General features: G+C 43.0%; 1 protein-coding gene across 1 annotated transcript in view; it reads left to right on the top strand.

Moving 5' to 3' along the window:
* Positions 1-2,135: 2,135 nt before the first annotated feature.
* The window catches only part of F8 (coagulation factor VIII), a gene marked incomplete at its 3' end in the record, with an annotated part of 118,257 nt that continues 94,047 nt past the window's right edge, over positions 2,136-26,345 (top strand). The window contains exons 1-5 of the mRNA XM_082865421.1: positions 2,136-2,398; positions 14,284-14,405; positions 17,400-17,522; positions 21,967-22,179; positions 25,457-25,525. Of these exons, the coding sequence (XP_082721547.1) occupies positions 2,253-2,398; positions 14,284-14,405; positions 17,400-17,522; positions 21,967-22,179; positions 25,457-25,525 (673 nt within the window). The 5' untranslated portion in view covers positions 2,136-2,252. The remainder of the gene's footprint in view (positions 2,399-14,283; positions 14,406-17,399; positions 17,523-21,966; positions 22,180-25,456; positions 25,526-26,345) is intronic.

Genomic DNA, 26,345 nt, shown 5'->3' with positions numbered 1-26,345 from the left:
GAAACATTGCAGTCCCAGTGACCGAGACGGGCTCAGAAAGGAAAGCCCTCGCTGCCCGCAGTGCCCGCCGAGCCCTTTAACCACGTGCCGCGGCGCACCTCCCCGCCCCAGCCCCAAGCGACAGCTTTCGCTGTTACTCCGTCTCAGTTCAGGGCAACGCCACCTTTGCAAAACCCTTGCTGTTTATTCTGAACTCCTCTTTCTCAAAGCCCACAAACCCAGTTCATCAGCAACCAGCAGAAGCGCCACCTTCACAATGAATCCAGCCCTGCTCGCCCCTCCACTGCTTCCGTCCCAGCCCAAATCACAGTCGTTTCTCGCCCTCAGTTAACAGGTCACCTGCTCCTCAGGCACGCCTTCCATGACCATCCTCATTTAAAATTGCAGCCTAGTACACCCCTCCTTCCCCTTCTCCTACTTACTTTCCTTTTGGGCACAGTACTTATTTCACCTTCTAACATACGTGAGGTTTTCCTGTCTTTCAGGTATTGCTTACCGTTTCTCAGTTGTTTCTTTTTCACTGCTCTGCACCCAATGCCTAAGACAGTCTGGTTAGGACAAATGGGTAGTTGTGTGCTCTTTGGCAAACCATTAACCTCTCTGCCCCTCAGATGGTTCATCTGTACTCACTTTGCAGTCTTATCGTGAGGATTAAATCACATAATGTGTAAAGCTCATGACAGAATTATCGCTCTGTATTGTGACTATGTATCTACCTTTTTGTCCCCGCTGCTGCAGCATGACTCCCAGAAGACAGGAACTGGATTTTATTCATCTCTGAAGCATGGACGTATAGTAAAAGGGTTAGGAGCAAGACTCCTGGAGCCCAATTAAATGGGTATGAATGCTACAATTTACAAACTGTGTGACCATGGCCAAGTTGCCTAACGTCTCTGTGCTTCAGTTTCATCACCTGTACAATGAAGACAAGAATGCTTGCTGCATTAGAAAGCACTTAGAACAGTAGTTCCTGGAATATATTACATGCCAGCTATTATCTCTGCAAACTTGTGCCTGGCAGAGAGAAGGTCTCAGCAAATGTTTACCCAAGGGGCTTCTTCCTGATTGTTTCCAAGCTGGACAATACCTTGCCAATGGCTCCCAAACACATTCCTATCCGTGCAGAAGTGGACTCTCCGTGATAACACTTCTTATAGAAACCCTGATCAAGATTCTTATTAGCGCCTATACTTTGAGGCCCTTGGGAGGCTCTCATGCCTCCTAATATACATTAAACTGAGTAGGTTCTCTGCTTGAGCTCAGCATGGCTATATTTTGATGTAAGGAGATATAGCCTATACTCAGGCCAAATGTAAACAACCTTAAGAAGCATCAGGTAGCAACGATACAAGGGAAATAGATACGTGGATGCTGGGTAGTTATGAGTGCTCTGTAAGCAAATGAAGCCAAGAGAGATATCGGTAGTGCCGGTGGGGCTAGAGAACTTACAGTGTCAAGGCGCTGGTCCAGATTTGAGCTCATTAGAAGGTGAGATTTGAGCCAAGACTTGCAGGAGATGTGGGAGTGGAAACGTGTGGCTATCTGGGAAAAGGGGTTTCAGGTAGAGGAAACAGCAGATGCCAAGGTCCAGGTGCAAGGGTGTGCTCGGTGTTTTAAGGAAGAGCAAGGAGGCCAGTAGCTGGAGTGAGATGAAACCTTGGAGGTGGGGGGGAAGGGACATGCAGATCATGGGGAAGACTCTAGGCCATGGTCAAAATGTAGGATTATACTCTGAGTGAGGCCAGAAGCCAGTGGAGGTTTCTGGGCAAAGAAGTAACTGGATCCGCTTTATGGTTTTAAAGGTCATTCATTGGTGTCTGTGAGGGGCAAGGGCGGAAGCAGGGAGACTGTTAGAATATTACTCTTGCTGGTGCAGGTGGATTCCAGAATCTTCAACAACATCAGCCCCCTCTTTCCTTTCCTCAAAGGTTCTGAGCAAAGCAGCATTCTTGTGCCCCTGCTGCTTTCAGAGGTGAACGGGTTAAGCTTTAGCTCAGCCTCCCTTTTCCTACTCAGTTCTTCCTGTGGCTGCTTCCCACTGCCAAAAAGGAAGCAATCCTATCCGTCACTGCTGAGCGCTAATGCTGCTGTCACTCCAGCCAGTCAAGTTCCCTAAAGTCCTCTGAGAAAATTGTGGGACTTTTCACTAAATCATACAAAATTTACCTTTTTTCTCCTGGGAGCCAAAGATATTTTTAGAGAAGAATTAATCTTTCGTTTCTCCAGTCGAACATTTTCTAGCAATCAGAGCCATGCAAATTGAGCTCTCCACCTGCTTCTTTCTGTGCCTTTTGCCTTTCAGCTTTGGTGCCATCAGAAGATACTACCTGGGCGCGGTGGAACTGTCCTGGGACTATATGCAAAGTGAACTGCTCAGTGAGCTGCACGTGGACACAAGGTAAAGGCCTGTTCTAGATGGGCCAGTCAGGATGGTGGGGCTGTGACTCTGGCTGTTTTGTCCATTGCTTCTCTTTGTCACATGCTGCCACACTGGAAACTAGAGAGTGGAGTAGAGTGAGGGCGAAGAGGCAAGCAGCATAAGAGACAGACCAAAACTTCCCTCAGCCTACCCCACAGCTTCCACAGGGAGAAGAGCCCTAAGACCCATCAATATTACATGCAATTTTGCTGTAAGGAGAGTATTAGCCAGGAGTTCAGAAACTTTTCATCTTTTCTGGGTTCTGGTGCATTTGGGGAGAGTAGTAGTAAATAATCTTTCCAATATTATCTATGGTTGTTGATTTATTCAGATTTTTCTACCTCTTCTTCAGTCAATATTGGTTATATACATTTTCCTAGGAAGCAATCGGTTATCCCTAGATTTGATAATGTATTGGTATCAAGTTACATAATAGTCTGTAGTTATATCTCCATTCTTAGTTTGTGTATGTTCTCTTTACCTCTCATAAATAATATTTCCAGGAAGTTTCTCGATTTTATTGCTTTTGTCAGGACCCATCTTTTGGTTCTATCAATTTCTGTTTTTACTTTCATCAATTCATTTCTTCTTCCTAGCTTCCTTTGGTTCATTTAGTTGATCTAACTTTTTGCTTATTGAGTTGAATGCTGAAGTCATTTGTTTTAAATTTTGTTTTGTTTTCTTTAAATGTGTATTATAAAGATTTAAACCCAATACATATATAATGGTAATGTAAATATTAAATATGGTCATGTCATACATACGTCACAATCTTTTCTGTTCTTTTTGCTTTGCTCCCCACTCTCCTTCTACTTGAGCCCCCTTCTTGATTATCCCCAATCAGGTAACCCTAGTATGGTAATATATATTCATGTACACGCACGTATGCACATGTATGCAAATAAAGGTTTTCTTGGTCATTGTTTTACAAAAATGGGATATTACACACTATTCTCACTCACTAACACCTAATAGAATTCTGTCCAAGACAGTTGGCATAACTTCAGTCTTTTTAATGGCTAAATAAAATTCCCTATTATTCCAGGTTTTTGGCCATTATATCCTATATCATTACATACTGATGTTTTTATTCCTATAGGACAGATTCTCAAGAGGGATATTGCTGGAATGAAGGGAATATTTCCTTTTTAGTTTTAATTTCCAAAAAGGCTAGAACTCTTCAAACATTTCTACCATCAACATATAGGAGTGCCCTTCTCCCTGCATTCACATCAGCAATAAGTTTTACCTTGTTTTTTAATCTTTGCCAATCTAGTAGGTATGGAGTGATATTTCATCATTACAATAATCACATTCCTTTTATTTCTAATGAGGCTGAACATCTTTTTAAATGCTTGTTGACTACTGCATTTATATTTTGAGATTTGACTATTCACATGTTTTGCCCATTTTTCTTTGGGCACTTTCACTTTTTTTTAGATTATGAGAACTATTTTATTCTTACAAGTATTAATAGCCTATCGCAAGGCACCGTTTATCAAACAATACATCTTTTGTCACTGATTTGAATAAAAACATTCATCATGTAAAATTCTCATATATATTAGTATCTATTTCATTAAATTTCATTAAATTTATACATAAATTTTATTAATATAATAAGTGTAAGTAATTTATTAGGACATTAATCCCTATGCATTTTATAAATATGTTGCTGTTGTTAATCAAATGTTTTCTCTTATGTTCTTGATGTTAAGTACCAGAATAGAGAAAAGCTATTGGTTTGTGTATATTCATCTCAAATCTAGCTACCTTACTGAATTCTCATATAAATTCTAATAATTTTACATGGCAGTCTCTATGTGTATTGAATCATATTCAAAATAAGACAGATTCTAGCTCTTTTCCAATGTTTAATCAGTTATTTCTTTTTCTTATCTTATTGATTTTACTTGAAACAGTCTTCATATTTTGCTTTTTAGAATAACATTTGCTGTTTGTTCTTGATAAGTGGTCTTTGTTACTCCTTGCCATAAAATTTTCATTAGTAATGGCTTTTCAGCATTCTAGCATCATATGAATTTTGGCCTTTAATATGTTGAGGACAAATAGATCATGTCAATAGACTTCCTGACATTGAATATCCTTACATTCTTGGAGTAAAATCTAATGTTCATACAATTTGATTATTGTTGGGTTCTATGTGCTAATATTTTTTTAGACACTGTGTGCCTTTACTATGTGGGATTGATCTATAGCTTTATTTTTTAATTGAAGTATAGTTGATTTATAATATTGTGTTAGTTTGAAGTGAGGAGCATAGCGATTCAGTATTTTCACATATTATATTCCATCATAGGTTTTTAGAAGATAATGGTTACAGTTCCTTGTGCTATACTGTATATCCTTGTTGCTTACCTATTTTATATATAGTAGTTTGTGTCTGTTAATCCCATACCCTTAATTTGTCTCTCCCCCCTTCCCTCTCCCCTTTGATAGCCATGTTTGTTTTCTATATCTGTGAGTCTGTTTCTGTTTTGCATATACATTCATTTGTATTATTTTTTAGATTCCACATATGAGTGAAATATATAGTATTTGTCTTTCTGTGTCTGACTTATTTCGCTAAGCATAATATTCTCTAGGTCCTAAGCATAATATTCTCTAGGTCCATCCATGTTGCTACAGATGGCAAGATTTCATTCTTTTTTATGGCTGAGTAGTATTCCATTGTGTGTGTGTGTGTGTGTGTGTGTGTGTGTGTGTGTGTGTGTGTGTGTAAAACACATCTTCTTAAGTCAATTGTCTGTTGATGGGCACTTGGGTTGTTTCCATGCCTTGGCTATTATAAATAGTGCTGCTATGAACATTGGGGTACATGTATCTTTTCAAATTACTGTTTTCATTTTTTTCTGGATATATAACTTTATTTTTTACTATTATTATTAGATTTGGTATTAAAGTTTTATTGGCTTTATCAGATGAATTGGTGAGTGTTCTATCCCTTTCTATTGCCTAAAATAGCTCAAATAACATTAGAGTTATCTGTTGTTTTAAAGTTAGATAAGACTCACATATGAATCCATTTGGTCCAAGTGACATTTGCAATATCTTTAATCATCTCTTCAGGCTCTTCTATGTTAACTAGTCAAATCAAAATTCAACTTATTTTTGGAGTCAGCTTTAATAATTTTATACCTTTCTAGGAAATCATTTCCTTTATTTTTTCAATTTTGTTGCCACTGTGTTGCATATAGCACTCTCTCATGATTCTTTTACTCCACATCATCTGTAGCTATTTGCCCTTTCTCATTCTTAAATTCCTAAATTTTTGTTATTTACCTTTTCTACATGAACAAGTTTATAACGGATTTCTCTTTGGTTGTTGTTAGGGGTGGTCTTTTCAAATAATGAGCTTTTGGCTTTTTTTGTTCTTCGTTATTTTTTAAAATTAATTAATTTATTTTATTTATTTTTGGCTGCATTGGGTCTTTGTTGCTGTGCACGGGCTTCCTCTAGTTGCGGTGAGCGGGGGCTACTCTTCGTAGCGTTCCTCGGGCTTCTTATTGCAATGGCTTCTCTTGTTGCGGAGCATGGGCTCTGGAGCACAGGCTCAGTAGTTGTGGCTCAAGGGCTCTAGAGTGCGGGCTCAGTAGTTGTGGCACACGGGCTTCGTTGCTCCACGGTATGTGGGATCTTCCCAGACCAGGGCTCAAACCTGTGTCCCCTGCATTGCCAGGCGGACTCTTAACCACTGCGCCACCAGGGAAGTCCCTGGTTATTTTTTATATTTAATTTATTTTCATATTTTATCTTTATCAATAATAGTTTCTTTTGGCTTGTCATGCTATATTTTTTCTAATATCTTAGGGAAAATAATATGTTCTTTTCTCTTTCTTTTGTCCTTTGTTTTTAACAGTGAAGGCATTTAAAGCTATACGTTTTTCTCTGAGAACAATTTTTCCATATCCCATAGGTTATGTTATGAAGAGTTTTCTTTTCATTGTTTTCAGTAGAGTCTGTAATATCCTCTTTGATTTCGTTTAGAAGCATGATTTTTAATCACATTTTTAATTTGGTTGTCAAGTTATTTTTTTGGTATTTGGATCAGCTTTGAGCATCCTGTTAGTTTCCTACTGCTGTGTAACAAATTACCTCAAACTTAGCAGTTTGCAACAACATCCATCTCCTTACTGGAGACTCTGTAGGGGAATCCACTTCCAGGCTGAATTGGAATTTAGTTCCTTCTCTCAGTTTCCATGCGGCACCCTCCATCTTCATGCTAGCAAGAGTGCATCAAGTCTGTTTCATGCTTCGGATCTGTCTAACAGAACATATTCAGGAGCATAACACCAAACGGCAAAGGTCACGAGGAACAACATTTTGCCTACCACAGGTGTAGTTTACATACAATGAAACACACAGATTTTCAAATGTACAGTTTGATAAGCTTTGGCAAACGCATACAAGTTACATAACCACCACCCTAGTCAACCCTCCTGCAACTTTTCAGTGAGTCTCTCTACCCTTACCTGGCACCAGGCAATAAGCTCCTTTCTGGAATTACAGACGCGCTTTTGGAGTTACAAGACTTTTATATCAGTAAATTCATACAGTATGCATTCTTCAGTGTCTGGCTTTTTATCTTAAGCATCGTGATTTGGAAATTCACCTAGGTTGTTGCATGAAGTTGTTCTGTCCTTTTTATTGCTGATTACTACTCAATTATGGGAATATATCACAATGTGTATAGCTTTTCCCTGCCACATGGACCTTTGGATTGTTTCCAGGGGCTAATATAAATAAACCTGCTATGAACATACCTGTGAAAGTGTTTGTGTGGCCATCTGCTTTCCTTTATCTTACCTAAATATCTAGGAGTGAAATTGCTAGATTGCGCTGAAATGCGCGTCTAACTTTATAAGAAACCTACCAACAGATTTCTGGAATGGTTGTACCATTTTGTACTCTCACCGACAATGCATGGAAGTGCCAGTGGCAACGCATACTGGACAATATTTGATGTCACCAGTATTTGATTTTAGTCACTTTAATGACTATGTGGTGGTATCTTACTGTATGTTTAATTTACATTCTCTGATAACTAAAGATGCTGAGCATCTTTGCATGTGTAATTGACCATTCCTGTATCTTATTTAATAAAATGTTTATTCAAATCTTCGGCCCAGTTTTAAATTGGGTTGTCTTATTGTTGTTGAGTTTTGAGAATTCTTTGTATATTCTGGATAGAAGTGAATTTTCAGATACACCTGTTTTCAATATTTTCTCCCAGCACAAAGAGTTTCATTTTAATGAACTCCAATTTATCTCTTCTTTTTTCCACTGGTTGCTTGTGGTTTTGGTGTCATATCTAAAAAGCCATTGCCAAATCCAAAGTCACAAAGATTTACACCTGTTCTCTTCTAAGAGGTTTATAGTTTTAGCTCTTATATTTAGTTCTTTGATACACTGAGTTAACTTTTGTGTATGGTTTAAGGAAGCGATCCAAGCTTGTGGTTGTGCAGTGTTAATGACCCTGAAGTAGAGGCCCAGATGGTCAGTAGCCTGGTATCTAAATGAACCATTGACCATTTATCCATTAATGTTGGTCTTTTTGAAAATTAATATTGAAATATTTGTACTTAATACATTGTGCTTGTATTATAGTTTTCATCTAACACGCAGGCTAAGGTATAGTGAATAATAGACCGAGTGTAAAATTGAATTGAATGGAGAAAATGATTTATTATCTAGCTTTCTGTTGTTTTATAGGCAGTCACATGTATTTACCAGGAAAAAGTTGATAGAATTTTTATTTTGATGACACCATTTTATAGTCTAGATTATTTTGATACTGATTAACAGGATAAGCTGACTCTGGACACATCCTGACAACCTCTGCCAAGGTTTGAAACAAACATCTGGGAAAATTCAGTTTTGTATTATCTATTCCTGCAGCTGCTCAACTTCTTCTAAGCAAGGGTCAGGGAATATAATAGGTTTTCCGATTGGTTTTAGATAAAATGTGAAAGAACAGTTCAGGTCAAGGACATTGTTGCCAAATATATTTGGCAAGATTTATATATCAAACCTCAAGGGAAATACACAAACAAAAAACCCACATAAGTTAGGAAGGAGTAAAATCTGTGAACCCGGGAACATTTTGTCACTTACTGTGCAGATTACGCTGAATCTGAGACATAAATCACGTCCCACTTGACTAGGGCCTAGGCCTTCTGTTTCTGTCTCACAATCTTGATCTTTTATCTGGCTTTTGGTTTGCACTCTTCCCTCAGAGAGAGAAAAATTTGTTTTCTGTGTGCTCGTGATCCTGTTCCTTCTCTGCTCGTCCAAGCTCTTGATCTAGTAAACATTTTTTATGTCTTATATTTTCATTTTAGTCATAAATATTAAAGTGAAAGTACTGTGCTAGTGTATGTCAAAATACCTATCTCTGGACATGGGTCTGAGTCTTGTTAGAAACCAATGGAAACTTTGGAGAAACTGAGTAGGGTAGACTCAGGAGAACCAAGGAGATGGAGTGGGAAAAGGGGAAGGGAACAAACTAGGGATGAGTTGATGACTGTGGAAGGGCATAGTCTCAAAGTGGCCAGGAGATGGGACAAATGAACCGAAGGGAGGAGTATACTCAATGATGTAGGCATCAAATAATGTTAAATGACTAAAAGCCGTGTAGGTCTATGCCTAGGCTAATGCCATGGAAATTTCTAGAGATGGATGAAATTACAGCACATTTAAATATGAATTAATATCACCATTTGGGTTCCCCAGAAGCAGACTGTGAGATGGATATCAACGTGCAGGAATTTTATTTAGAGTGTTCTTGGGATCAATACCTGGGAAAGCAGGGGAGGGCGGAGGGAGAAGCTGGGCCGCAGTGCAGGCCAGCCCTACAAGGAGCTCTGGAGCGGGAATGACCCTTCTGCGTTGTCCCACTTGGGCCAACGCGGCCAGGCCCCCTGTGTCTCCGTACTGATCAGTCATTAAGCACTGGCTCTCGTGGGAAGGGGCGAGGCTATCCTAGGAAGGGGCGCGGCTATCCTGGGAAGGGGCGTGGCTATCCTGGGGAGGGGGCGTGACCTGCTCCAGAAAGGGGCTGTGGTCTGCTCTGGGAATGGGCGTGGCCTCCCTGAGAAGGGCCAGTGGGCTGCTTTGGAAAAGGGGCGTCCAGGCCCTGTGGGCGGGGCATGAGCCCGGCGGGCCGCTCCTCGAAGATACCGGAGCTGAGGGCTGTCCTCCAGCAGCACCCACCCCCCAGGTGGCCGGGTTCGAGTACCTTCCGGGCCGCCCCCTCCCCATCGCCATCACAGCCCCCGCTCACTCACTGTCCATGTGCTCACCTGCATCGGGGGCAGCTTCTCCAGGCCCCAGGGGCCGTCTCATCGCGCCCCTCACCTGGTGTGGCTGCCCTGGGGTGTGACCCACTCCTGCCTGCTTCGCGTGAGACGGCCCTCCCCCTTGGTGGTCGTGCCCCGGGGGCTCCTCGTCTGGTGTGCCGCTCCTTGGGTACGGTAGCCCCAGGTGCCCAGGCGGCGCCCCTGCTTCTCACTCAGTGAGACTCTTGTGTTTTGTGCTGTGAGGACCTTCTACACTGCCGAGCCCAGAGCTGCAGGTGGAGATGGGCGGCACAGACTCCCCGGGTGGGTCACGGGGGAAGAGAGGTTCTTTTGCTGCCATTCTTTGGTTCCTAAACCCGTGTGTTCTCATTGGGGCCACAGAACCATCTTTGAATCAATGCATATCCAGCACCTTGGAGGTTGACCCTCTATCCTTATGGAGCCCTGCCTCCAAGCTGGAGCTTTAGCTGTGCCTTTAAGAGGTCATTCCATTGCTCTCTCTGTTTGGCAGCTTCTGTATGGGGTGGCATCTGATAAAGCCAGTGGATGCCATGGTCATGGGCTCACTCCAGCCCTCCTTTGCTGTACAGTGGTCTCCTGGTCTGATATGATATCATATGGGATCCTACATCAGAGAATCAAACCCTCTGTGAGCCCTCAGACAGCGGTGCTGGCTGAGGCCCTGCAGGCAGGAAAGCTAACATATCCCTGAAATACATGTCTCTTCTCTTCAGAATGAAGAGCCAGCCCTTCTAGGGTGGAAGGGATCCAATGCAATTTGCCACCGAATCGCTGGCTGGTCTCCATGATGGACAGTGCCCAGTTAGGAACTCAGCATTGGTTTCTGTTGCTGGCAGGTTGGATTTGGGGAGGCAACCAAGTTAACTCAGCCTTAGTCAGTGGGAACCCTTGCTTTTGGGTCCATGCATTCATTCTCTCCACGCCTCCACAGCCACTTGGCTCACATCTTACCAGCACTGAGATGGCCCATGTAGAGGCTGGCTAATGGTAATCGTCAGTCATTTTGTCTGTTATTGTTTTGCACTTCTTCCACAGTAGCTATTCTCTGATGGCATTAACATATGACATGAATATGCCTTCGCCCCAGACATCCTTGTCCTTGACCTTCCAGCCCTTTTCTTTCTAGGCCCTTGAACAGCCAGCCAAGCCATTTGCTGCTGTCCATTAGTCTGTATATATTTGAACCTTGGGCGGTTTTCTCTTTCTGCTCAAAGTGAACAACCAACATTAGCCAGAATTTGGCCCACTGGGAGATTATCCTTCACCATTGTCTATTGAATCCACCCCTGAGTGGGGCTGTAATACAACAGCCGTCAATTTTTGGCTCGTACCTGAGTACCAAGCTGACCCAACTGTACATAATCTCAGGCTTCTTCCCCCCCAGCAACTGGTCGTCAGGGACCCCCCACATGACTGTGGGTGTGACTTGAGGTAAAGGTGGCTGTGTAGCACGAGTAGATGAGATGGGCCTCTGACAATCTGCTCATTCAGCCTGCTCGTGCACTCTGGTCCATGCAGATCCCCACGCCTGCCTCCGTAAATCAGCTCCTTTTACTGGAAGGGCTTCCTTATCAGTACGCTGGCTTCTGGCCCTCAGCCAGTACATAGAGTCACTTGTCCTGGCCTTGGGCTGGCTGAGCTGCTCCCGGCACGTGCTTTCTCGGGTGTCCTGGAAACCCTGGGATTGAGTGAGCTGCAAGGCTCCCTGGGAGGGGAGGGCTGTCAGGGAGGAGAGAATTAAGTCAGTCTCATCTTTGCCTCCTCCTTGAGAGAGGTGTACGCAAAACAGTGCACACTTGGAAGGAGTGTCTTCAGTCCATCTGCTGCTCCATCCCTCCAAGGCTGCTGAGGTCTTCCTCTGTGACTGTCGCTTGGCCAGTTTCTCTCGTGCTTGCAACAATCTTCATGTGAAGCAAGAGCTGCTAAACTGTTAGGTGCCGGCTCACCATTTTCAGGCTCGGCCAAACCCTTGTGTCTTCTGAAGGGGCGTCTCCCTCCTTTTCTGGGCTTGTCCTTCCTCCCTGGTTTCAACACTGTCTAGGGCTCACAGGGCTTCCTTCTGCAAGTGGCTGTCTGGCGTGTCTGCCTGTGTCTATGCCTCTTCTTTCCACCGTCGCCTGCCGTTCGTGTTGAGCGCGACTCCCAGAAACTCGCATAGCAGCGTCTGCTCTGTCTGCCATTCGATGCACTTTTAGTTTTCACCAGAGCCGTTCAAACCTACGTCTCTGGGCCACAACCCTCATCAGAGCTCCAGGGGCACAAACTCGGGGACCTACCAGATGGTTCCACCCTGCTGGGTACCAGCTTCGCCTTAGCATAGCCGCAGTTTTGGTGGGCGGAGGGCCACTGTGTGCCTCACGAAAGAGCTCTGACAGCCTCACGCCTACCCTTTCGCTGGGAAGCACCGTTTGGGGGCCTTTTAAGTTTTCGGTCGTTCTGAGCGGGGTTCTGCTAATCACGGGTGACAGCATTGCCACAAATTTATAGCTGTCGGTGAATTATCTGAAAGCAAATGGGATGAAAAAGAATGTTGCCAACCAACATTGTGCAAGTAGTGACAACTTCTGTGTTTCCTTGGGTGATTTTATAGCTGTTTAAGCACACAAATTTCAAAAAAAAAAAGAGGATTGTCTGCTTCTTTTCTTTTGTGTATGTATGTATGCGGGAAGTTTATTGGGAGGAGTTCACTGGGGCTCAGCTTACCGAGGCTCACCAAGTGTCTGGATAGTTTCCCTGAGGAATGATGACATATCAGGGCCTTAGTGTTGGTCTCTGTTCCTGGCAAGCTGGACATTTACAACAGCAGTAGCTAGATCAGCCGTGGTGAGTCCATGATGTTGAGCCCATGCACAGTCACCGTCATGGCTCCTCCATTTATATGTCCATCTTGGCAGCATTGGGGTGCCAACGACTGAGGCTGGCTAACATCAACTGGCTAAGTCATCCAGTTTACTTGGTTGTTTGGTGCAGTTTCCTTGGCAGAAAGTGCAGCATTTATTGCAAGACGCCCAACCTGGGGCCAAGCAAGGAGAACGGGCAGCTCATATGCTCAAAAGACCCGAACACCCCGATGGCTTTCGGGGAAGGGCTTTTGAAGGCAAGGTGAGGGAGGGGGTGGCGGGATACCTGATCAGCTTATGGACGTTCTTCTGACTGCTTGGTGGTGAGGTAACCAGGTGGTATTTCGGGAGGGAGTCAACATCATCAGCCTTCTGGTTCCAGTGGTCTGGGGTCTACACGCTGGTGGTCAGCATGCCCTTACCTTCTTCCGCCCGGTGGGGGTCTTAGTATCTGCAAAACAACTCAGGGATATGACTCAGGGTATGATCTATAGCCCTTGAGGAGCAAATTTCTCTCTCCTTTTCAGTGTTGGAAGTTTCTGTTGTCATATGCTCAAGCTCAGAGATTTTTCCCTAACAATATCCAGTTTACTAAGGAGCCTATCAAAGGCACTCTTCATTTCCATTACAGTGTTTTTGATCTCTACCATTTCTTCTTGATTTTTCTTAGAATTTCCATCTTTCTGCTTCTATTATCCATCTGTTCTTACATGTTGTCTACTTTTTACATTAAAATATTTAACATATTAGTCATAGTTTTTTTTAAATTTCTGGTCTAATACTTCCAACATTCTTGTCATATCTGACTCTAGTTCTGCTGCTTGTTCAGTCTCTATGAACTGTGGGGTTCTTTTTTAATGCCTTTTAGTGTGCCTTGTAAGTTTTTGTTGAATGATGGATGTGATGCACTGGATAAAAGGAACTTTGGTAAATTAGGCCTTTAGTAATGTGGTGGTGAGGTGTGGGGAAGTGCTCTATAGCCCTGTGATCAGGTCTCAGTCTTTCAGTGAGCCTGTGCCCCCGGACTGTGGACTTCACCACTGCGTCTCAGTCTCACCCCTTGACACAGGCTGGCTAGAGTTGGGTATTTCCTTTCCTCTACATGGAAGGAGAAGCAGGGTGATGTTGGCTTTCTTCCTTCTTCCAGGTAGATGAAGCTGTGATTAAAATCCCAGAATGATAAGCTCTGGTAAAATAATTTCTCATGAGGGCAGGCATAAGAACAGAATGCTCTGGCATATTTTAACTTTTTTTATTTTTACTATTTTTTAAAATTTATTTATTTTATTTCCTACTACAGCACTGGTTCCCACAGGCATTTCTACTTGAAGGTTTCTGTTCTAGTAAGTTGTAATTCTCTGCATTCACCTGTCTCTCTAATTTGGGGGGCAGCTGTTTTCTCTGTGACTTCATATACAGCTTCCAATCTGCCTTGTTAACAGTAGAGGAGAGTGGGATGGAAGCATTACTTCCAGCTGTTTTTTAAATTATGTTTTATTTTTTTGGCCACACCACACGGCATGCGGGATCTTAGTTCCCCGACCAGGGATCAAACCTGAACCCACTGCACTGGAAGCGTGGAGTCTTAACTACTGGATCACCAGGGAAGTCCCATAGCTGTTTTTTAAAGTGGGTTCAGAGAAGGGTGAACCAAAATGAATGACTTTTTCCTTTTTTCACACAGGTTTTCTCCTAGAGTGCCAAGATCTTTTCCATTCAACACCTCAGTCATGTACAAGAAGACTGTGTTTGTAGAGTTCATGGATCAGCATTTCAACATTGCCAAGCCCAGGCCACCATGGATGGGTAATGCAAACAATATTGACTCATTGTTATGAATCTGGGTATCTTATTTCCTTGCAAGGATTCCCCAGTCTTGGGGCTGCAGTTTTCTTGGCCAGGCTTCCCTTATTCCCACCTCTCGGGGAAATACACTGGCTGAATGGTCTCAGTCTTCTTACTGGGCCCTCCTCCTCTGCTTGAGTGCCCTTTATCTTGGACCTGGGTTCATTTTATTTTCTCTCTGCTTCCAATCCCTAGCTGATCTTATCCAGTCTCATGGCTTGAAAATATCATACATGCCAATAAGTCCCAAGTTTATATCTCTAGTTCAGACTGCTTGCTTGATACCTCCACTTAGGTGTCAAATAAGCATGTAACAAGATGTTAAGATGAGACATTTCCTACCTTAGAATGATTGCTCAGAATTATAGGTGACAAGTACCCCCAAATTCTAAAGAGAGATATCAGGCCACCTATTCAGGACTTGGTCAGGTAGTGGTCCAAAATTGGTTCAGCAACCTTTAGCCCATCATATACCTCCAGCCTATATAAAAGAAGGTTAGGAACTTAGGAAAGAGTTTAGATTTGAATGTTTCTTTTTTTAAAAATGTAATGTAATTAATTAATTTTTTGGCTGCCTTGTGTCTTTGTTGCTGTGTGCCGGCTTTCTCCAGTTGCCTCGAGCAGGGGCTGCTCTTCATTGTGGTGTGCGGGCTTCTCATTGCGGTGGCTTCTCTTGTTGCAGAGTATGGTCTTTAGGTACGTGGGCTTCAGTAGTTGTGGCTCGCGGGCTCTAGAGTGCAGGCTCAGTAGTTGTGGTGCACGGGCTTAGTTGCTCCGTGGTATGTGGGATCTTCCTGGACCAGGGCTGGAACCCATGTCCCCTGCACTGGCAGGCGGATTCTTAACCACTGCACCACCAGGGAAGTCCCCTTGAGGATTTCTTTTGAAAGCATTTTGGTGTTTTGTATATTCCCATGGGGGGAGGGCAGCCTCTCCCTCATGTCAAGCTGCAGTGAGGGAGGCTTCAGGAGAATCATTTAGAAAACTTGACATAGTTCTTCTGGAGCTTGGAAGATACTGACTAGTGCCTGATTTTTATCTGGAAAAACTTTCAATGCCAGAGTGTTGGGGAGCTTCCCCAATGGCGTAACAAGGAGAGTGGGCTATAGCAGAGGCTAACTGCACTGCAACTGTTACGTGTGAGACCAGGAAGGTCATAGGACAAGACTTGCCTCAAGAAGACCCTGCCTGAGAGGACTTCCTGCCAGGGCTAGGTGATCCCAACAGAAAAGGTCTATGTGATTGTACTGTCAGAAGCAGAAACTGAGAGGAGAGATAAAGTGACAGCTGGAGAGGGCGTATCCCATGCCAGGGGGAGGTGGAGTAGGGCGTCCCCATATTGAGAGGGAGAGAGTCTCTAAAGAACTCATATAAGTTCTCTAAGAAAGAAAGACCCAGAATTTTGGCATGTGCCACATCCAGGGGGTACCAAAGCCAAGAAAGATCTTGTCAGCATGTCTCTTTTTGCACTTGTCCTTTGTCCACTAGCTCCAACTTTAGAAAGTCCAGAGGCAGTAAAATGAGAAAGCGGTGAAGCTGCCAACCAAACTTCCTTTTCCCATTACAGGTTTCTGAGCCTGTTTCAGAACTGAACTGGAGGAGGGAGGGACCCTTAAATTGCAGGTGACATCAAAAATTTGATATTAGACCAGACTGGATTTATTAGTACCTAAAAATGATACTCTTAATATGTGAAGGTTACTGGAAAAAAGTGGGACTGTTCAAAATGCAACAAAGGGAAATTCCACATACAATTAAAAGCTATGAAAAATAAGCCTATTTCATATTTTCGTCCCATTGAATCCAGTCCATTCAATAAAACCATTTGTAGGCATCTTATCCTTAGTATGTATATAAGTCAGAAGTCTTGATTTTCCTCTAAATTTTCTGTGCCATGGCCTGACTACCACCCACTTGCACAAACCAAAATCACAGGAGTCATTCCTGGCTCTCTCACTTCTTTCCCCCCATCTTCAATATCCGACCCATGAGCAAGTCTCGTTGACTTGTTGACCTTGTTGAAATAAATAGACTACCAGGTATTTCTCCAGAAAAGATGGGTTTATTCAGGATCAGCAGAGAATTGCAATCTGGGATCTGCAACCATGGCAAGCTACAAACAAGTCCCTGAATAGCAAAGGGAGAGGAACACAGTTTATAGAGGGGAAGAGGAAGTTGGAAGGGCTAGAGTAAACAAAGAGTCTGTGGCTGCTCATTGGCCGAGTCCTTGCCAGGAAAGATGAGGCGTCTTCTTCCCCTCGGGTTCTGCTATTGTCACAGGGTGTGAGAGCGCCCCCTTCTGGTCTCCCAACTCTATTTAATTGATGTTTCTGTTTATTAATATTTTTTACACTCTTCCTCCAAAACAAGTCCTAAGTCTGCTTCTTCTAAATTCCAAATTCATCCAAACTGCTGTAGCCTACAAAGTCCTACATGTTATGTGCCCTGCCTGCCTCGATAACCTTATTTTCTACTATTCCCTTGCTCATTCACCTTGCTTCAACCACATGTTAGCTTACCGTATTTAAAGTGTCCTCTACTTCCTGCCTCATCATTTTCTAGCACGCCATCATCATTTATAGCATTTATAACAACCTACAATTTTCTTCTTTCTTTATTTACATGCTTAATGTCTCTAGAATGTGATCTCCATGATCTATCTTGTTAACTACTGCATCTCTAGTGCCTAGGGCAGTTTCTAGAATATAGTAGGAACTCAGTTATTAGTTGAATGAATAAATGCATTGAATGAATTGCCAGAAATCTGTCTTCAGAACAACTATGAGGCTGAGCTGGTTATAGTAGTTTATGTATTCATTCATTCAGCTACTACTTTTTATCAATAACCATAGGGGCATGCTTCTCTACTGTGACTTTGACCATCAGTTTTGTGATAACAGGTTTTCTGGAGTGCCACCCTCCAAATGACCTTTGGGGGACATCTCATTCTTGCAGGTCTGCTGGGTCCTACCATCCAGGCTGAGGTTTATGACACGGTGGTCATTACACTTAAGAATATGGCTTCTCATCCTGTTAGTCTTCATGCTATCGGCGTATCCTACTGGAAGTCTTCTGAAGGTGAGTCAAATGCCCTCCTATTGTCCTGTCATCCTAGGGACAGAAGAGTATTGAGTATAAGGGCATACAGCTACTGAACGGTGGATTCGGGATTCAAACCTAGGCCCATTTCATGAAGTCAAGAACCTTGTCATTTCAGTCTAAACCCTAAAGTTTGTTGCTGTTCCCTGTTCTCCCTTGGGGAGCCAGGCCGCGGATGTTAAAAATCCCACTGTAGGGGCTTCCCTGATGGCGCAGTGGTTGAGAGTCCATCTGCCGATGCAGGGGATGTGGGTTCGTGCCCCGGTCCGGGAAGATCCCACATGCCGCGGAGCGGCTGGGCCTGTGAGCCATGGCCGCTGAGCCTGCGCGTCCGGAGCCTGTGCTTCGCAACGGGAGAGGCCACAACAGTGAGAGGCCTGCATAAAGCAAAAAAAAAAAAAAAAAAAAAATCCCACTGTATCTGCCTTCCTATGCCCAGAAAACTTCCTAGGGAGGATCAAGGCCCATGGTATAGAAATGAAACAGAATTCTCCTTCTCCTTCCTTAGATTCAGACTTTCCAGATATCTCCTCTGCCTCCCCTCCCCCCAATTTCTAAATATGTGATTAGGGCCAACTAGCAGAAGCACAAGCTGACCTCATTACAGCAAGCAACCTGTTTGGCCACAGTCCCCACCCCAACTAGCTTCTCCTTAACCTTCGCAGTGCAGGAAGGGAGTGAAGGGAGAGCCACAACAGACTGTGATATTGCCCAGATAGACTGTGGCATATACAGATCAAGAAGATTCAAGTAAATCATTAAGAAATTATTGGAGCACATGCCCTGTATTGTACGGTCTAACTATGCTTATGCGTTGACTAATTTCTCATTCTGAAATTGGAAAGCATTAGTTTTCTAGGTTGCACTCGTTAGGTCAGGGCAGACCTGGACTGGGGGAAGGTGAAAGACAGGAGGGGGCAGGTGCTATAGAGGAAAAGTCATCCCAGGTTCTGACTTGTGCCTGACAGGCTATTTCCATGAGGTTTATCTACTTGGAAGCTTCCAGAACTAATCTAGGGGCATTTTAGAGAGACCAGGGTTCCCACAATTCTGCAGCTGGGAGCTGACCATAGAGATGACTCTTTTGCACCCTGAGCCTGGTGAGTTCTGGGAAAATAGACTATCATCTCTCACACATACAGCTACAGTGGTTCTTCCCAGGAACAACACAGTGAGTCAATGGCCTAATGCCCATGCGATTTACGATCCTAGCACGAGCCTGTGTATTTATATGTTATGATCCACAGGCTCCTGGCCTTCTTAGACTAGCCTGGGGGCCCCAGGATGTAAGTTAAATCTGTGACGATGTTGAGTATCACTTCATATGCTTGTTGACCTTTCTGATATCCTTTTGTAAAGTATCTGATCAACTGTTTAAATGTTTTCCTGTTGGAAAAAAAATGAGTTGTTTATCTTTTTCTTATTGATTTGTAGAGGTACTTTATATATTCTGAATACAAATCCTTTGACAGATATAAATATTTGCATACCTTCTTCCAGTCTGTAGCTTGAATTTTAATTTTACTCTCTTAATAGTTTTCTTTTTTGGTAAACAGAAGTTCTTAAAGTTAATTAAGCATGAAAATTCAGTTAATGAAGCACAAAAAAGATATCACATGTTTTTCCTTTTATGTTAGAGCTTTGTGTCTTATTTAAGACATTTGCCTATCCCAAGGTCATGAAGAATTTCTTCTATGCTTTCCTCTAGAAGTTTTATTATTTTCCCTTTCATACTTATGTCTGTGACCCATCTTAAATTAATTTTTGTGTATGGTTTCCCTATAGCATCTTTAAACAGCTTTGTTGAGGTATAATTTACATACCACAAAATTCACTCATCTAAAGTAGTTTGATGACTTTTACTAAATTTAGACAGTTATGCAGCCATCAACACAATCCATGTCAAGAAGTTCTGTCTCTGCAGTTCAAGCCCCATTCCCACTCAGTCCCAGACAACTTCTGATCTGATTTCTATCTCTATAGCTCTGCAAGCCTGTCATTTTTATCTCCCAAACCAACTCTGGTAAATTATATTTCAGTTCACCAAATAGTCATCTCCTCCCCCAGAGTGGCAAGAGTACATTTCCCTGCCATATTGTTGTTGGATGTGGCCATATGCTGTATGCCAAGATAGCTAGTTCACATGGAGTGTCTGTCAAAGGAAATTTCAAGTTTGGTCTTGAGCTGAAAATGGAAACCCAGTACTAGAGAAAGGCTTTTAATTTCTTCTCTGGACAAGTGGCGTTCTAAGACACCAACCTAGGCTGTAAGTAGGTCCACAAAATGAGGCTCTGAGTAGGAATGAGATGAGGTTGGCCATGAGCTGCCAAACTTTGAGGGAGCTGTGAAAGACAGTATGGGGGCATACGAGTTAAGAAGTACCAACCTGAAGCTGCTGAGCAGACATCAGGCAAAGGAAAAATAGCTGAAGGCACCAGAGAGTGAAGTGGAGTAGCCTCTGAAACACAGCATTTGTCCTGTGGTAGAGTAGTCATGCCCAGGGGTCACTGAGCTGTGGCCTTTCACGACTGAGACCAACAAAAATCCTTGGCATGGGGAGTCAGAATGTGGGTCTCAACTCCTGCTGGACACCCAGGAATTTGGGATGTCTCAGCAGGGTAGCTTCTGGGGGCCTAGGCCAGACCTGGGGCAAGGCTGACCCAGCAGCAGCAGGGGGTTGACTAGAGGGCTAACCAGGACACTGGAAGCAGACAGGCAGACTTTCTGAACTCTCAAATGTCCCAACAGTGTTCTTCCTCATATAATAGAAGATAAAAATTACACAAAACACATTCTGCTTAGAATATTTGTGGTGGCTGATACACAAGCTCAGGTAAGACTCTGATGGAGACATCAGTAGATATGTGAACTTTAAGGGCTGTGCACAGTGCTTTTTCCCAGGCACCGCCTACTTCACTTGGTCTTGACAAATCAACTTTGTCTTCACCGAAGGATAGACCTTGTTATTAGCAACCTGAGAAGAACCCAAAATCTCAGGTTCAAGCTTACAACATTCTGAACATCACTTCCTACTTTTCCAGCTGTCATTCTCTCATTGCCCACTCCTACAATTCTTCATTCTCTTTGGGATCCACCATGTACTGACCCTACAATTTTTCACCGTCTGCCTTGCCAAGACGGGTATAATTTTCACGCGTTCTTGGCCTCTCATCAACCCCCCAACCCCAACCTTAGTATTAGGAAAAAGGACATTCTTCTCCTAATGAAATATTTCAAACAAAAAAAGGTACAGGAAATAATAGAGCAAACAAACATGTACCCATTACCTCACTTTGGCAAATCTTAACATTTTGCCATGTTTGCTTACTTTATTTTAAGAAATTAAACATTATAGATATAGTTGAAGCCCCTTCTTTACCCGTCCATGATCCCCTCCCTCCCTATGCAAATGTATTCACTATTCAGAATTTTATACCAACCCACAATCACACAGACACCTGAACCACACTCTCCAACCTGAGGTACAACTCACGTTTTTCTAAATGTCCCCCAGGATCTGCCAAGCACAGGTATTGGTCTGCTGTTGCTTCTGGATGAAGCCAATTGTCCGTAGTGCTCACTGGAGGGGCACCCCTTTACCAAAGAGGCTGACTTTATAGTGGGCCAGTGCAGGGGGTCTCTTGTACAGCTCTGCTGGAGAGGTCCCTCTATTAGATGTATAGCTGTTGTGGGGTACGATGGGGTATAGATGAGGAGCACCCTGAATGCCTTGGGAGGCTCTGGAGTCTCAGAGACCCTGATGAATCTGAGAAGCTAAGGTGAGTTGCTAGAAAAATAGTTCAATAGAAGTATAAGTGTTATGGTCAGTGAGTTTCATTATTTTCTACCTCAGTCCACTGAAATGATGTAGAAGCAATGACACGTCACTAACAATGAAAACATATAGCGCTCAGTGTGGAATAAAGGTATCAGGATAATCCAGGGGTCAATTTTAACATCACTAAGGATGGGACAGCCAGAAAATATCTGCCCCTGATATGGTCTGGCCCGCCAGAGAAGAACCAAGTTAAAAACAACATTTAAAAAAATCTCTGCGTCTCACCCTTCCCTGACCCCCACCAGTGCTCAGTAAAGAGTCTGGGACAAGAGTACATACCCATGTATGTCTACTGAGTTGAACTGACTTGAATTAGGTAAAAAGATGCAATAATGAAAGCAGTATTATTGTTACAATCTGGAGGTCTCAGAGGACCACTCAACTGCTCATGTTTGCATTAGTGGTCAAGAACTCCTCTGCAACATATAAGGCTTCTCCCCATGTATAGCTGCTACTTGTTAGTATTCCAAATTAAGTTTCAGGAACACTGTTTCTTGTGTAGAGTCTACTGGTGACAATAAACTTGATGTTTCCTTGAGTGGGCAATGGGCATAGGAAGGACAATTTTATCCCTCCTTGATTTAGGTGCTGAATATGAGGATAAAACCAGCCAAAGGGAGAAGGAAGATGATAAAGTCATTCCTGGTAAAAGTCATACCTACGTCTGGCAGGTCCTGAAAGAAAATGGTCCAACAGCCTCTGACCCACCATGTCTCACCTACTCATATCTTTCTCATGTGGACCTGGTGAAAGACGTGAACTCAGGCCTCATTGGAGCCCTGCTGGTTTGTAGAGAAGGTAAGTATAAGAAAGAGTAGGATTGAGATGAAATAAGCCGGCAAGTACAAACATCTGAAAGAGGTTTCCTTTCCCTAGTGTCCTGCCATGGAAAGGAGAATAATGTAGTCTCCGAGAAGAACAGATGCCCATCCTATGTAGCCAGAATGCACTCTAATGTTCAAGAAAAGCCAAGTTCTGGAATTAGGTCTCTCTTCTCTTCTTCTACTTTCTACTTCAGATATCCTATGGGCTGTCTCAGTAGTGCCTTTTATAATTTTGTGTTAGGTGCCTTGAAACCTCCATGAAGGTAAATACATCCAAGTGTGTGATCAATGGCGTATAGACCACTTCAGGAGGTTAGTCATCTGTAACCCAAAAACATAAAAATCTGAGAAAATCAAGCATTTATACATGTTTATAAGTTCTTATTCTAAAAATCATAGTAATTTAAATTAAACCTTTTATAAAAAATTTTTTTCCCAGGAATTCCCCGGCGGTCCAGTGGTTAGGACTCTTCACTCTCACTGCTGAGGGCCCGGGTTCAATCCCTGGTCATGGAACTAAGATCCCACAAGCTGCACGGTGCAGCCAAAAAAAAAAGTAAAAATAAAAAATATTGAAGTATAATTGACCTACAACACTATTATAGCTCTAAGTGCACAACATAGTGCCAAGTGAATGAGCAAATGAAAAGATGCTCAACATTGCTAATCATCAGGGAAATACAAATCAAAACCTTGAGCTATCACTTCACACATATCAGAATGGCTATTATCAAAAAGACCACAAATAACAAGTGTTGGCAAGGATGTGGAGAAAAGGGAACCCTTGTGCACTGTTGGTGGGAATGTAAATTGGCACAGTCATTATGGAAAACAGTATGGAGGGTTCTCAAAAAATTAAAAATAGAGCTACCATATGATCCAGCAATTCCACTTCTGGGTATTTTTCAGAAGAAAATGAAAGCTCTAATTCGAAAAGATGTATGTACCCCAATGTTCATTGCAGCACTATTTACAACAGCCAAGATATGGAAGCAACCTAAGTGTCCATCAACAGATGAATGGGTAAAGAAGATGTGGGGAATATTACTCAGCCATGAAAAAGAATGAAATCTTGCCATTTGTGACAACATGGATGGACCAGAGGGCATTATCCTAAGTGAAATAAGTCAGAGGGAGAAAGAAGATACTGTATGATTTCACTTATATATGGAATCTAAAAAACGAAATAAATGAGGGACTTCCCTGGTGGTCCAGTGGTTAAGAATCCATGCTCCCAATGCAGTGAGCACAGGTTCAGTCCTGGGCTGGGGAATTAAGATCCCACATGCTGCACAGCATGGCCAAATAATAATAATAACAAAACAGAAACAAATTCATAGATAAAGAGAACAAACAGGTGGCTACCAGAGGGGAGAGAGGTGGAGGGATGAGTGAAATAGCTGAGGGAGACTAAGAGGTACAAACCCCCAGTTACAAAATAAATTTGTCACAGGGTTGAAATGTACAGCATGGGGAATATAGTCAATAACACTGTAATAACTTTGTATGGTGACAGATGGCAACTGGACTTATTGTGGTGACCTCCTGTAATGTATAGAAACATAGAATCACTATGTTGTGGACTTGGATTATATGTATAATGACATGTGTCCATTATATTAGTATCATACAGTATCATATATGTCATACAGTATCATATATCATATAGTATTATATATATGTCATATATAGTATCATATCACTGCCCTAAAAATCCTCTGTGCCCTGCCTATTCATCCTTCCCTCTCCTACCCTCTGGCAACCACTGTTCTTTAAATTGTCTCCATAGTTTTGCCTTTTCCGTATGTAGCCTTTTCATATTGGCTTCTTCCACTTAGTAACATGCATTTAAGGTTCCTCCATGTTTTTCATGGCTTGATAGCTTCTTTCTTTTTAGTGCTGAATAGTATTCTGTTGTCTGAATGTACCAGTTTATTTATCCATTCACCTACCGAAAGACATCAATTTCACTAGTTGATAATTTAAAAAATATATAATAAAAAAATTAAAATCTTTTCAGACAGCTTTACCTGTATTTTAAATTTGTATGGGTGAGTTAGTTTCTTCGTCCAATTTAACTTTTACTTTCCAAGCATTAAGTGTACAAGAGAGGACTTCCCTGGTGGCACAGTGGTTAAGAATCCACCTGCCAATGCAAGGGACACGGGTTCGAGCCCTGGTCCGGGAAGATCCCACATGCCGCGGAGCAGCTAAGTCCATGCACCACAACTACTGAGCCTGCACTCTAGAGCCCATGAGCCACAACTACTGAGCCTGTGTGCCACAACTACTGAAGCCCACATGCCTAGAGCCCATGCTCCACAACAAGAGAAGCCACCACAAAGAGAAGCCCGTGCACTGCAACGAAGAGTAGCACCCGCTCGCTGCAACTAGAGAAAGCTGGTGCACATCAATGAAGATCCAATGCAGGCAAAAATAAATAAATAATTAATTTTTAAAAAAAGTACAAGAGAGGAAAGAACATTATAAACAAAAATCTTCCTACTCAAAATAAACCTGCAAAGAAAACTTCCCAATCAAGTGAAAAAGTATGCTAAGAAAGACAGCTAACAAATTCAACAGTTAAAGCATGAAGCAAGCTTATTTGTAACATTGATAACTTTAAATATTGATATACATGGTGTTCATTTAAAGTGTGAGTATGTGTTTAATATAGACAGTAGTTATTTTGCTCATAACTTTTTTTTTTTTTTTTCGGTACGCGGGCCTCTCACTGTTGTGGCCTCTCCCGTTGCGGAGCACAGGCTCCGGACGTGCAGGCTCAGCGGCCATGGCTCACGGGCCCAGCCGCTCCACGGCATGTGGGATCCTCCCGGACCGGGGCACGAACCCGCGTCCCCTGCATCGGCAGGCGGACTCTCAACCACTGCGCCACCAGGGAAGCCCTCTTTTTCTGTTTTCTGTTTGTTCTGAATATACATATATATGAAATATGGTTATATGGACTTGTAGTTTGTATGTCTTTTTAATTTCTTTTTTAGTAATTAATTTTTAGTGTATTTTATAAAGGCAAGGGTCTGCAACAAATCTGAAATTTTTAAAAAAGTCCTTTACCCCGAATAATTTTAGAATTACTGGCATAGGAGATGTGACACCAAGGAAATAATGTTATGGTAAAGTTAGTAAGAGACCAAGAGACAAAGCTGTTGATGAAGTAATGTATCCTCGTAGTGTCATTTTCCTATGAGAGGATTTTCAATAGAAGATAAGTGCTCTCACTTCTTTTTCAGGGAGTCTGACCAAAGAAAGGACACAGACCTTGCACGAATTTGTACTACTTTTTGCTGTGTTTGATGAAGGTTAGTGAGCTGCAGTCTGAATTTTGGTCTCCTGAAAGAAATGAAATATATTAATTTAATGTGGTACTTGAGCATGAGGGCTGTTAATGTCCAGAGGAAGTGATTACAGAAAGATCATAAACGACATTATCATTCAGGAATGATGCAGACAGGGATGAAAATGAATTCCAAGGAAAAAATGCAAGCTGAGTTCCACTGGCAGCTATGAAGTAAGAAGATAGAGTAGCTGGGTAACCTTGTCCCTCTTATTAAATCCATCAACAAACACTTTTTGCTTTACTTTCTCTTTTTTTTTTCCGGTTTGAAGCAAAGGAAAGTTTTATTCTTTGTGCAAAGAACGGAGAAGTGCGAGCTTGGACTCTAGAGCAAACGCCCTTCCGACAGGCCGTAGGCGGGGCTGCTTTATAGGGACGAGGGAAGGGGCGGAGCTCTCCTGGCAGGCGCAGCTGCAGACGCAGTGCGTGCACAGCGTCTCTGCACACGGCCTGCTACGGCTGTCTGGCCTTGAGCGTCGTGGGCAGCTTCTGCTCCCGGCGGCGCAGCTGCAGACTGCAGTGCGTGCACAGCGTCTCTGCACACGGCCTGCTACGGCTGTCTGGCCTTGAGCGTCGTGGGCAGCTTCTGCTCCCGGCGGCGCAGCTGCACACTGCAGTGCGTGCAAAGCGTCTCTGCACACGGCCTGCTACGGCTGTCTGGCCTTGAGCGTCGTGGGCAGCTTCTGCTCCCGGCGGCGCAGCTGCACACTGCAGTGCGTGCAAAGCGTCTCTGCACACGGCCTGCTACGGCTGTCTGGCCTTGAGTGTCGTGGGCAGCTTCTGCT

This window comes from Leucopleurus acutus (assembly GCF_964270905.1).
Source record: "Leucopleurus acutus genome assembly, chromosome: X".
In the NCBI taxonomy this organism is placed as follows: domain Eukaryota; kingdom Metazoa; phylum Chordata; class Mammalia; order Artiodactyla; family Delphinidae; genus Leucopleurus; species Leucopleurus acutus.
The sequence above is the reverse complement of the archived record's forward strand: the minus strand, read 5'-3'. Positions and strand labels throughout refer to the sequence as shown.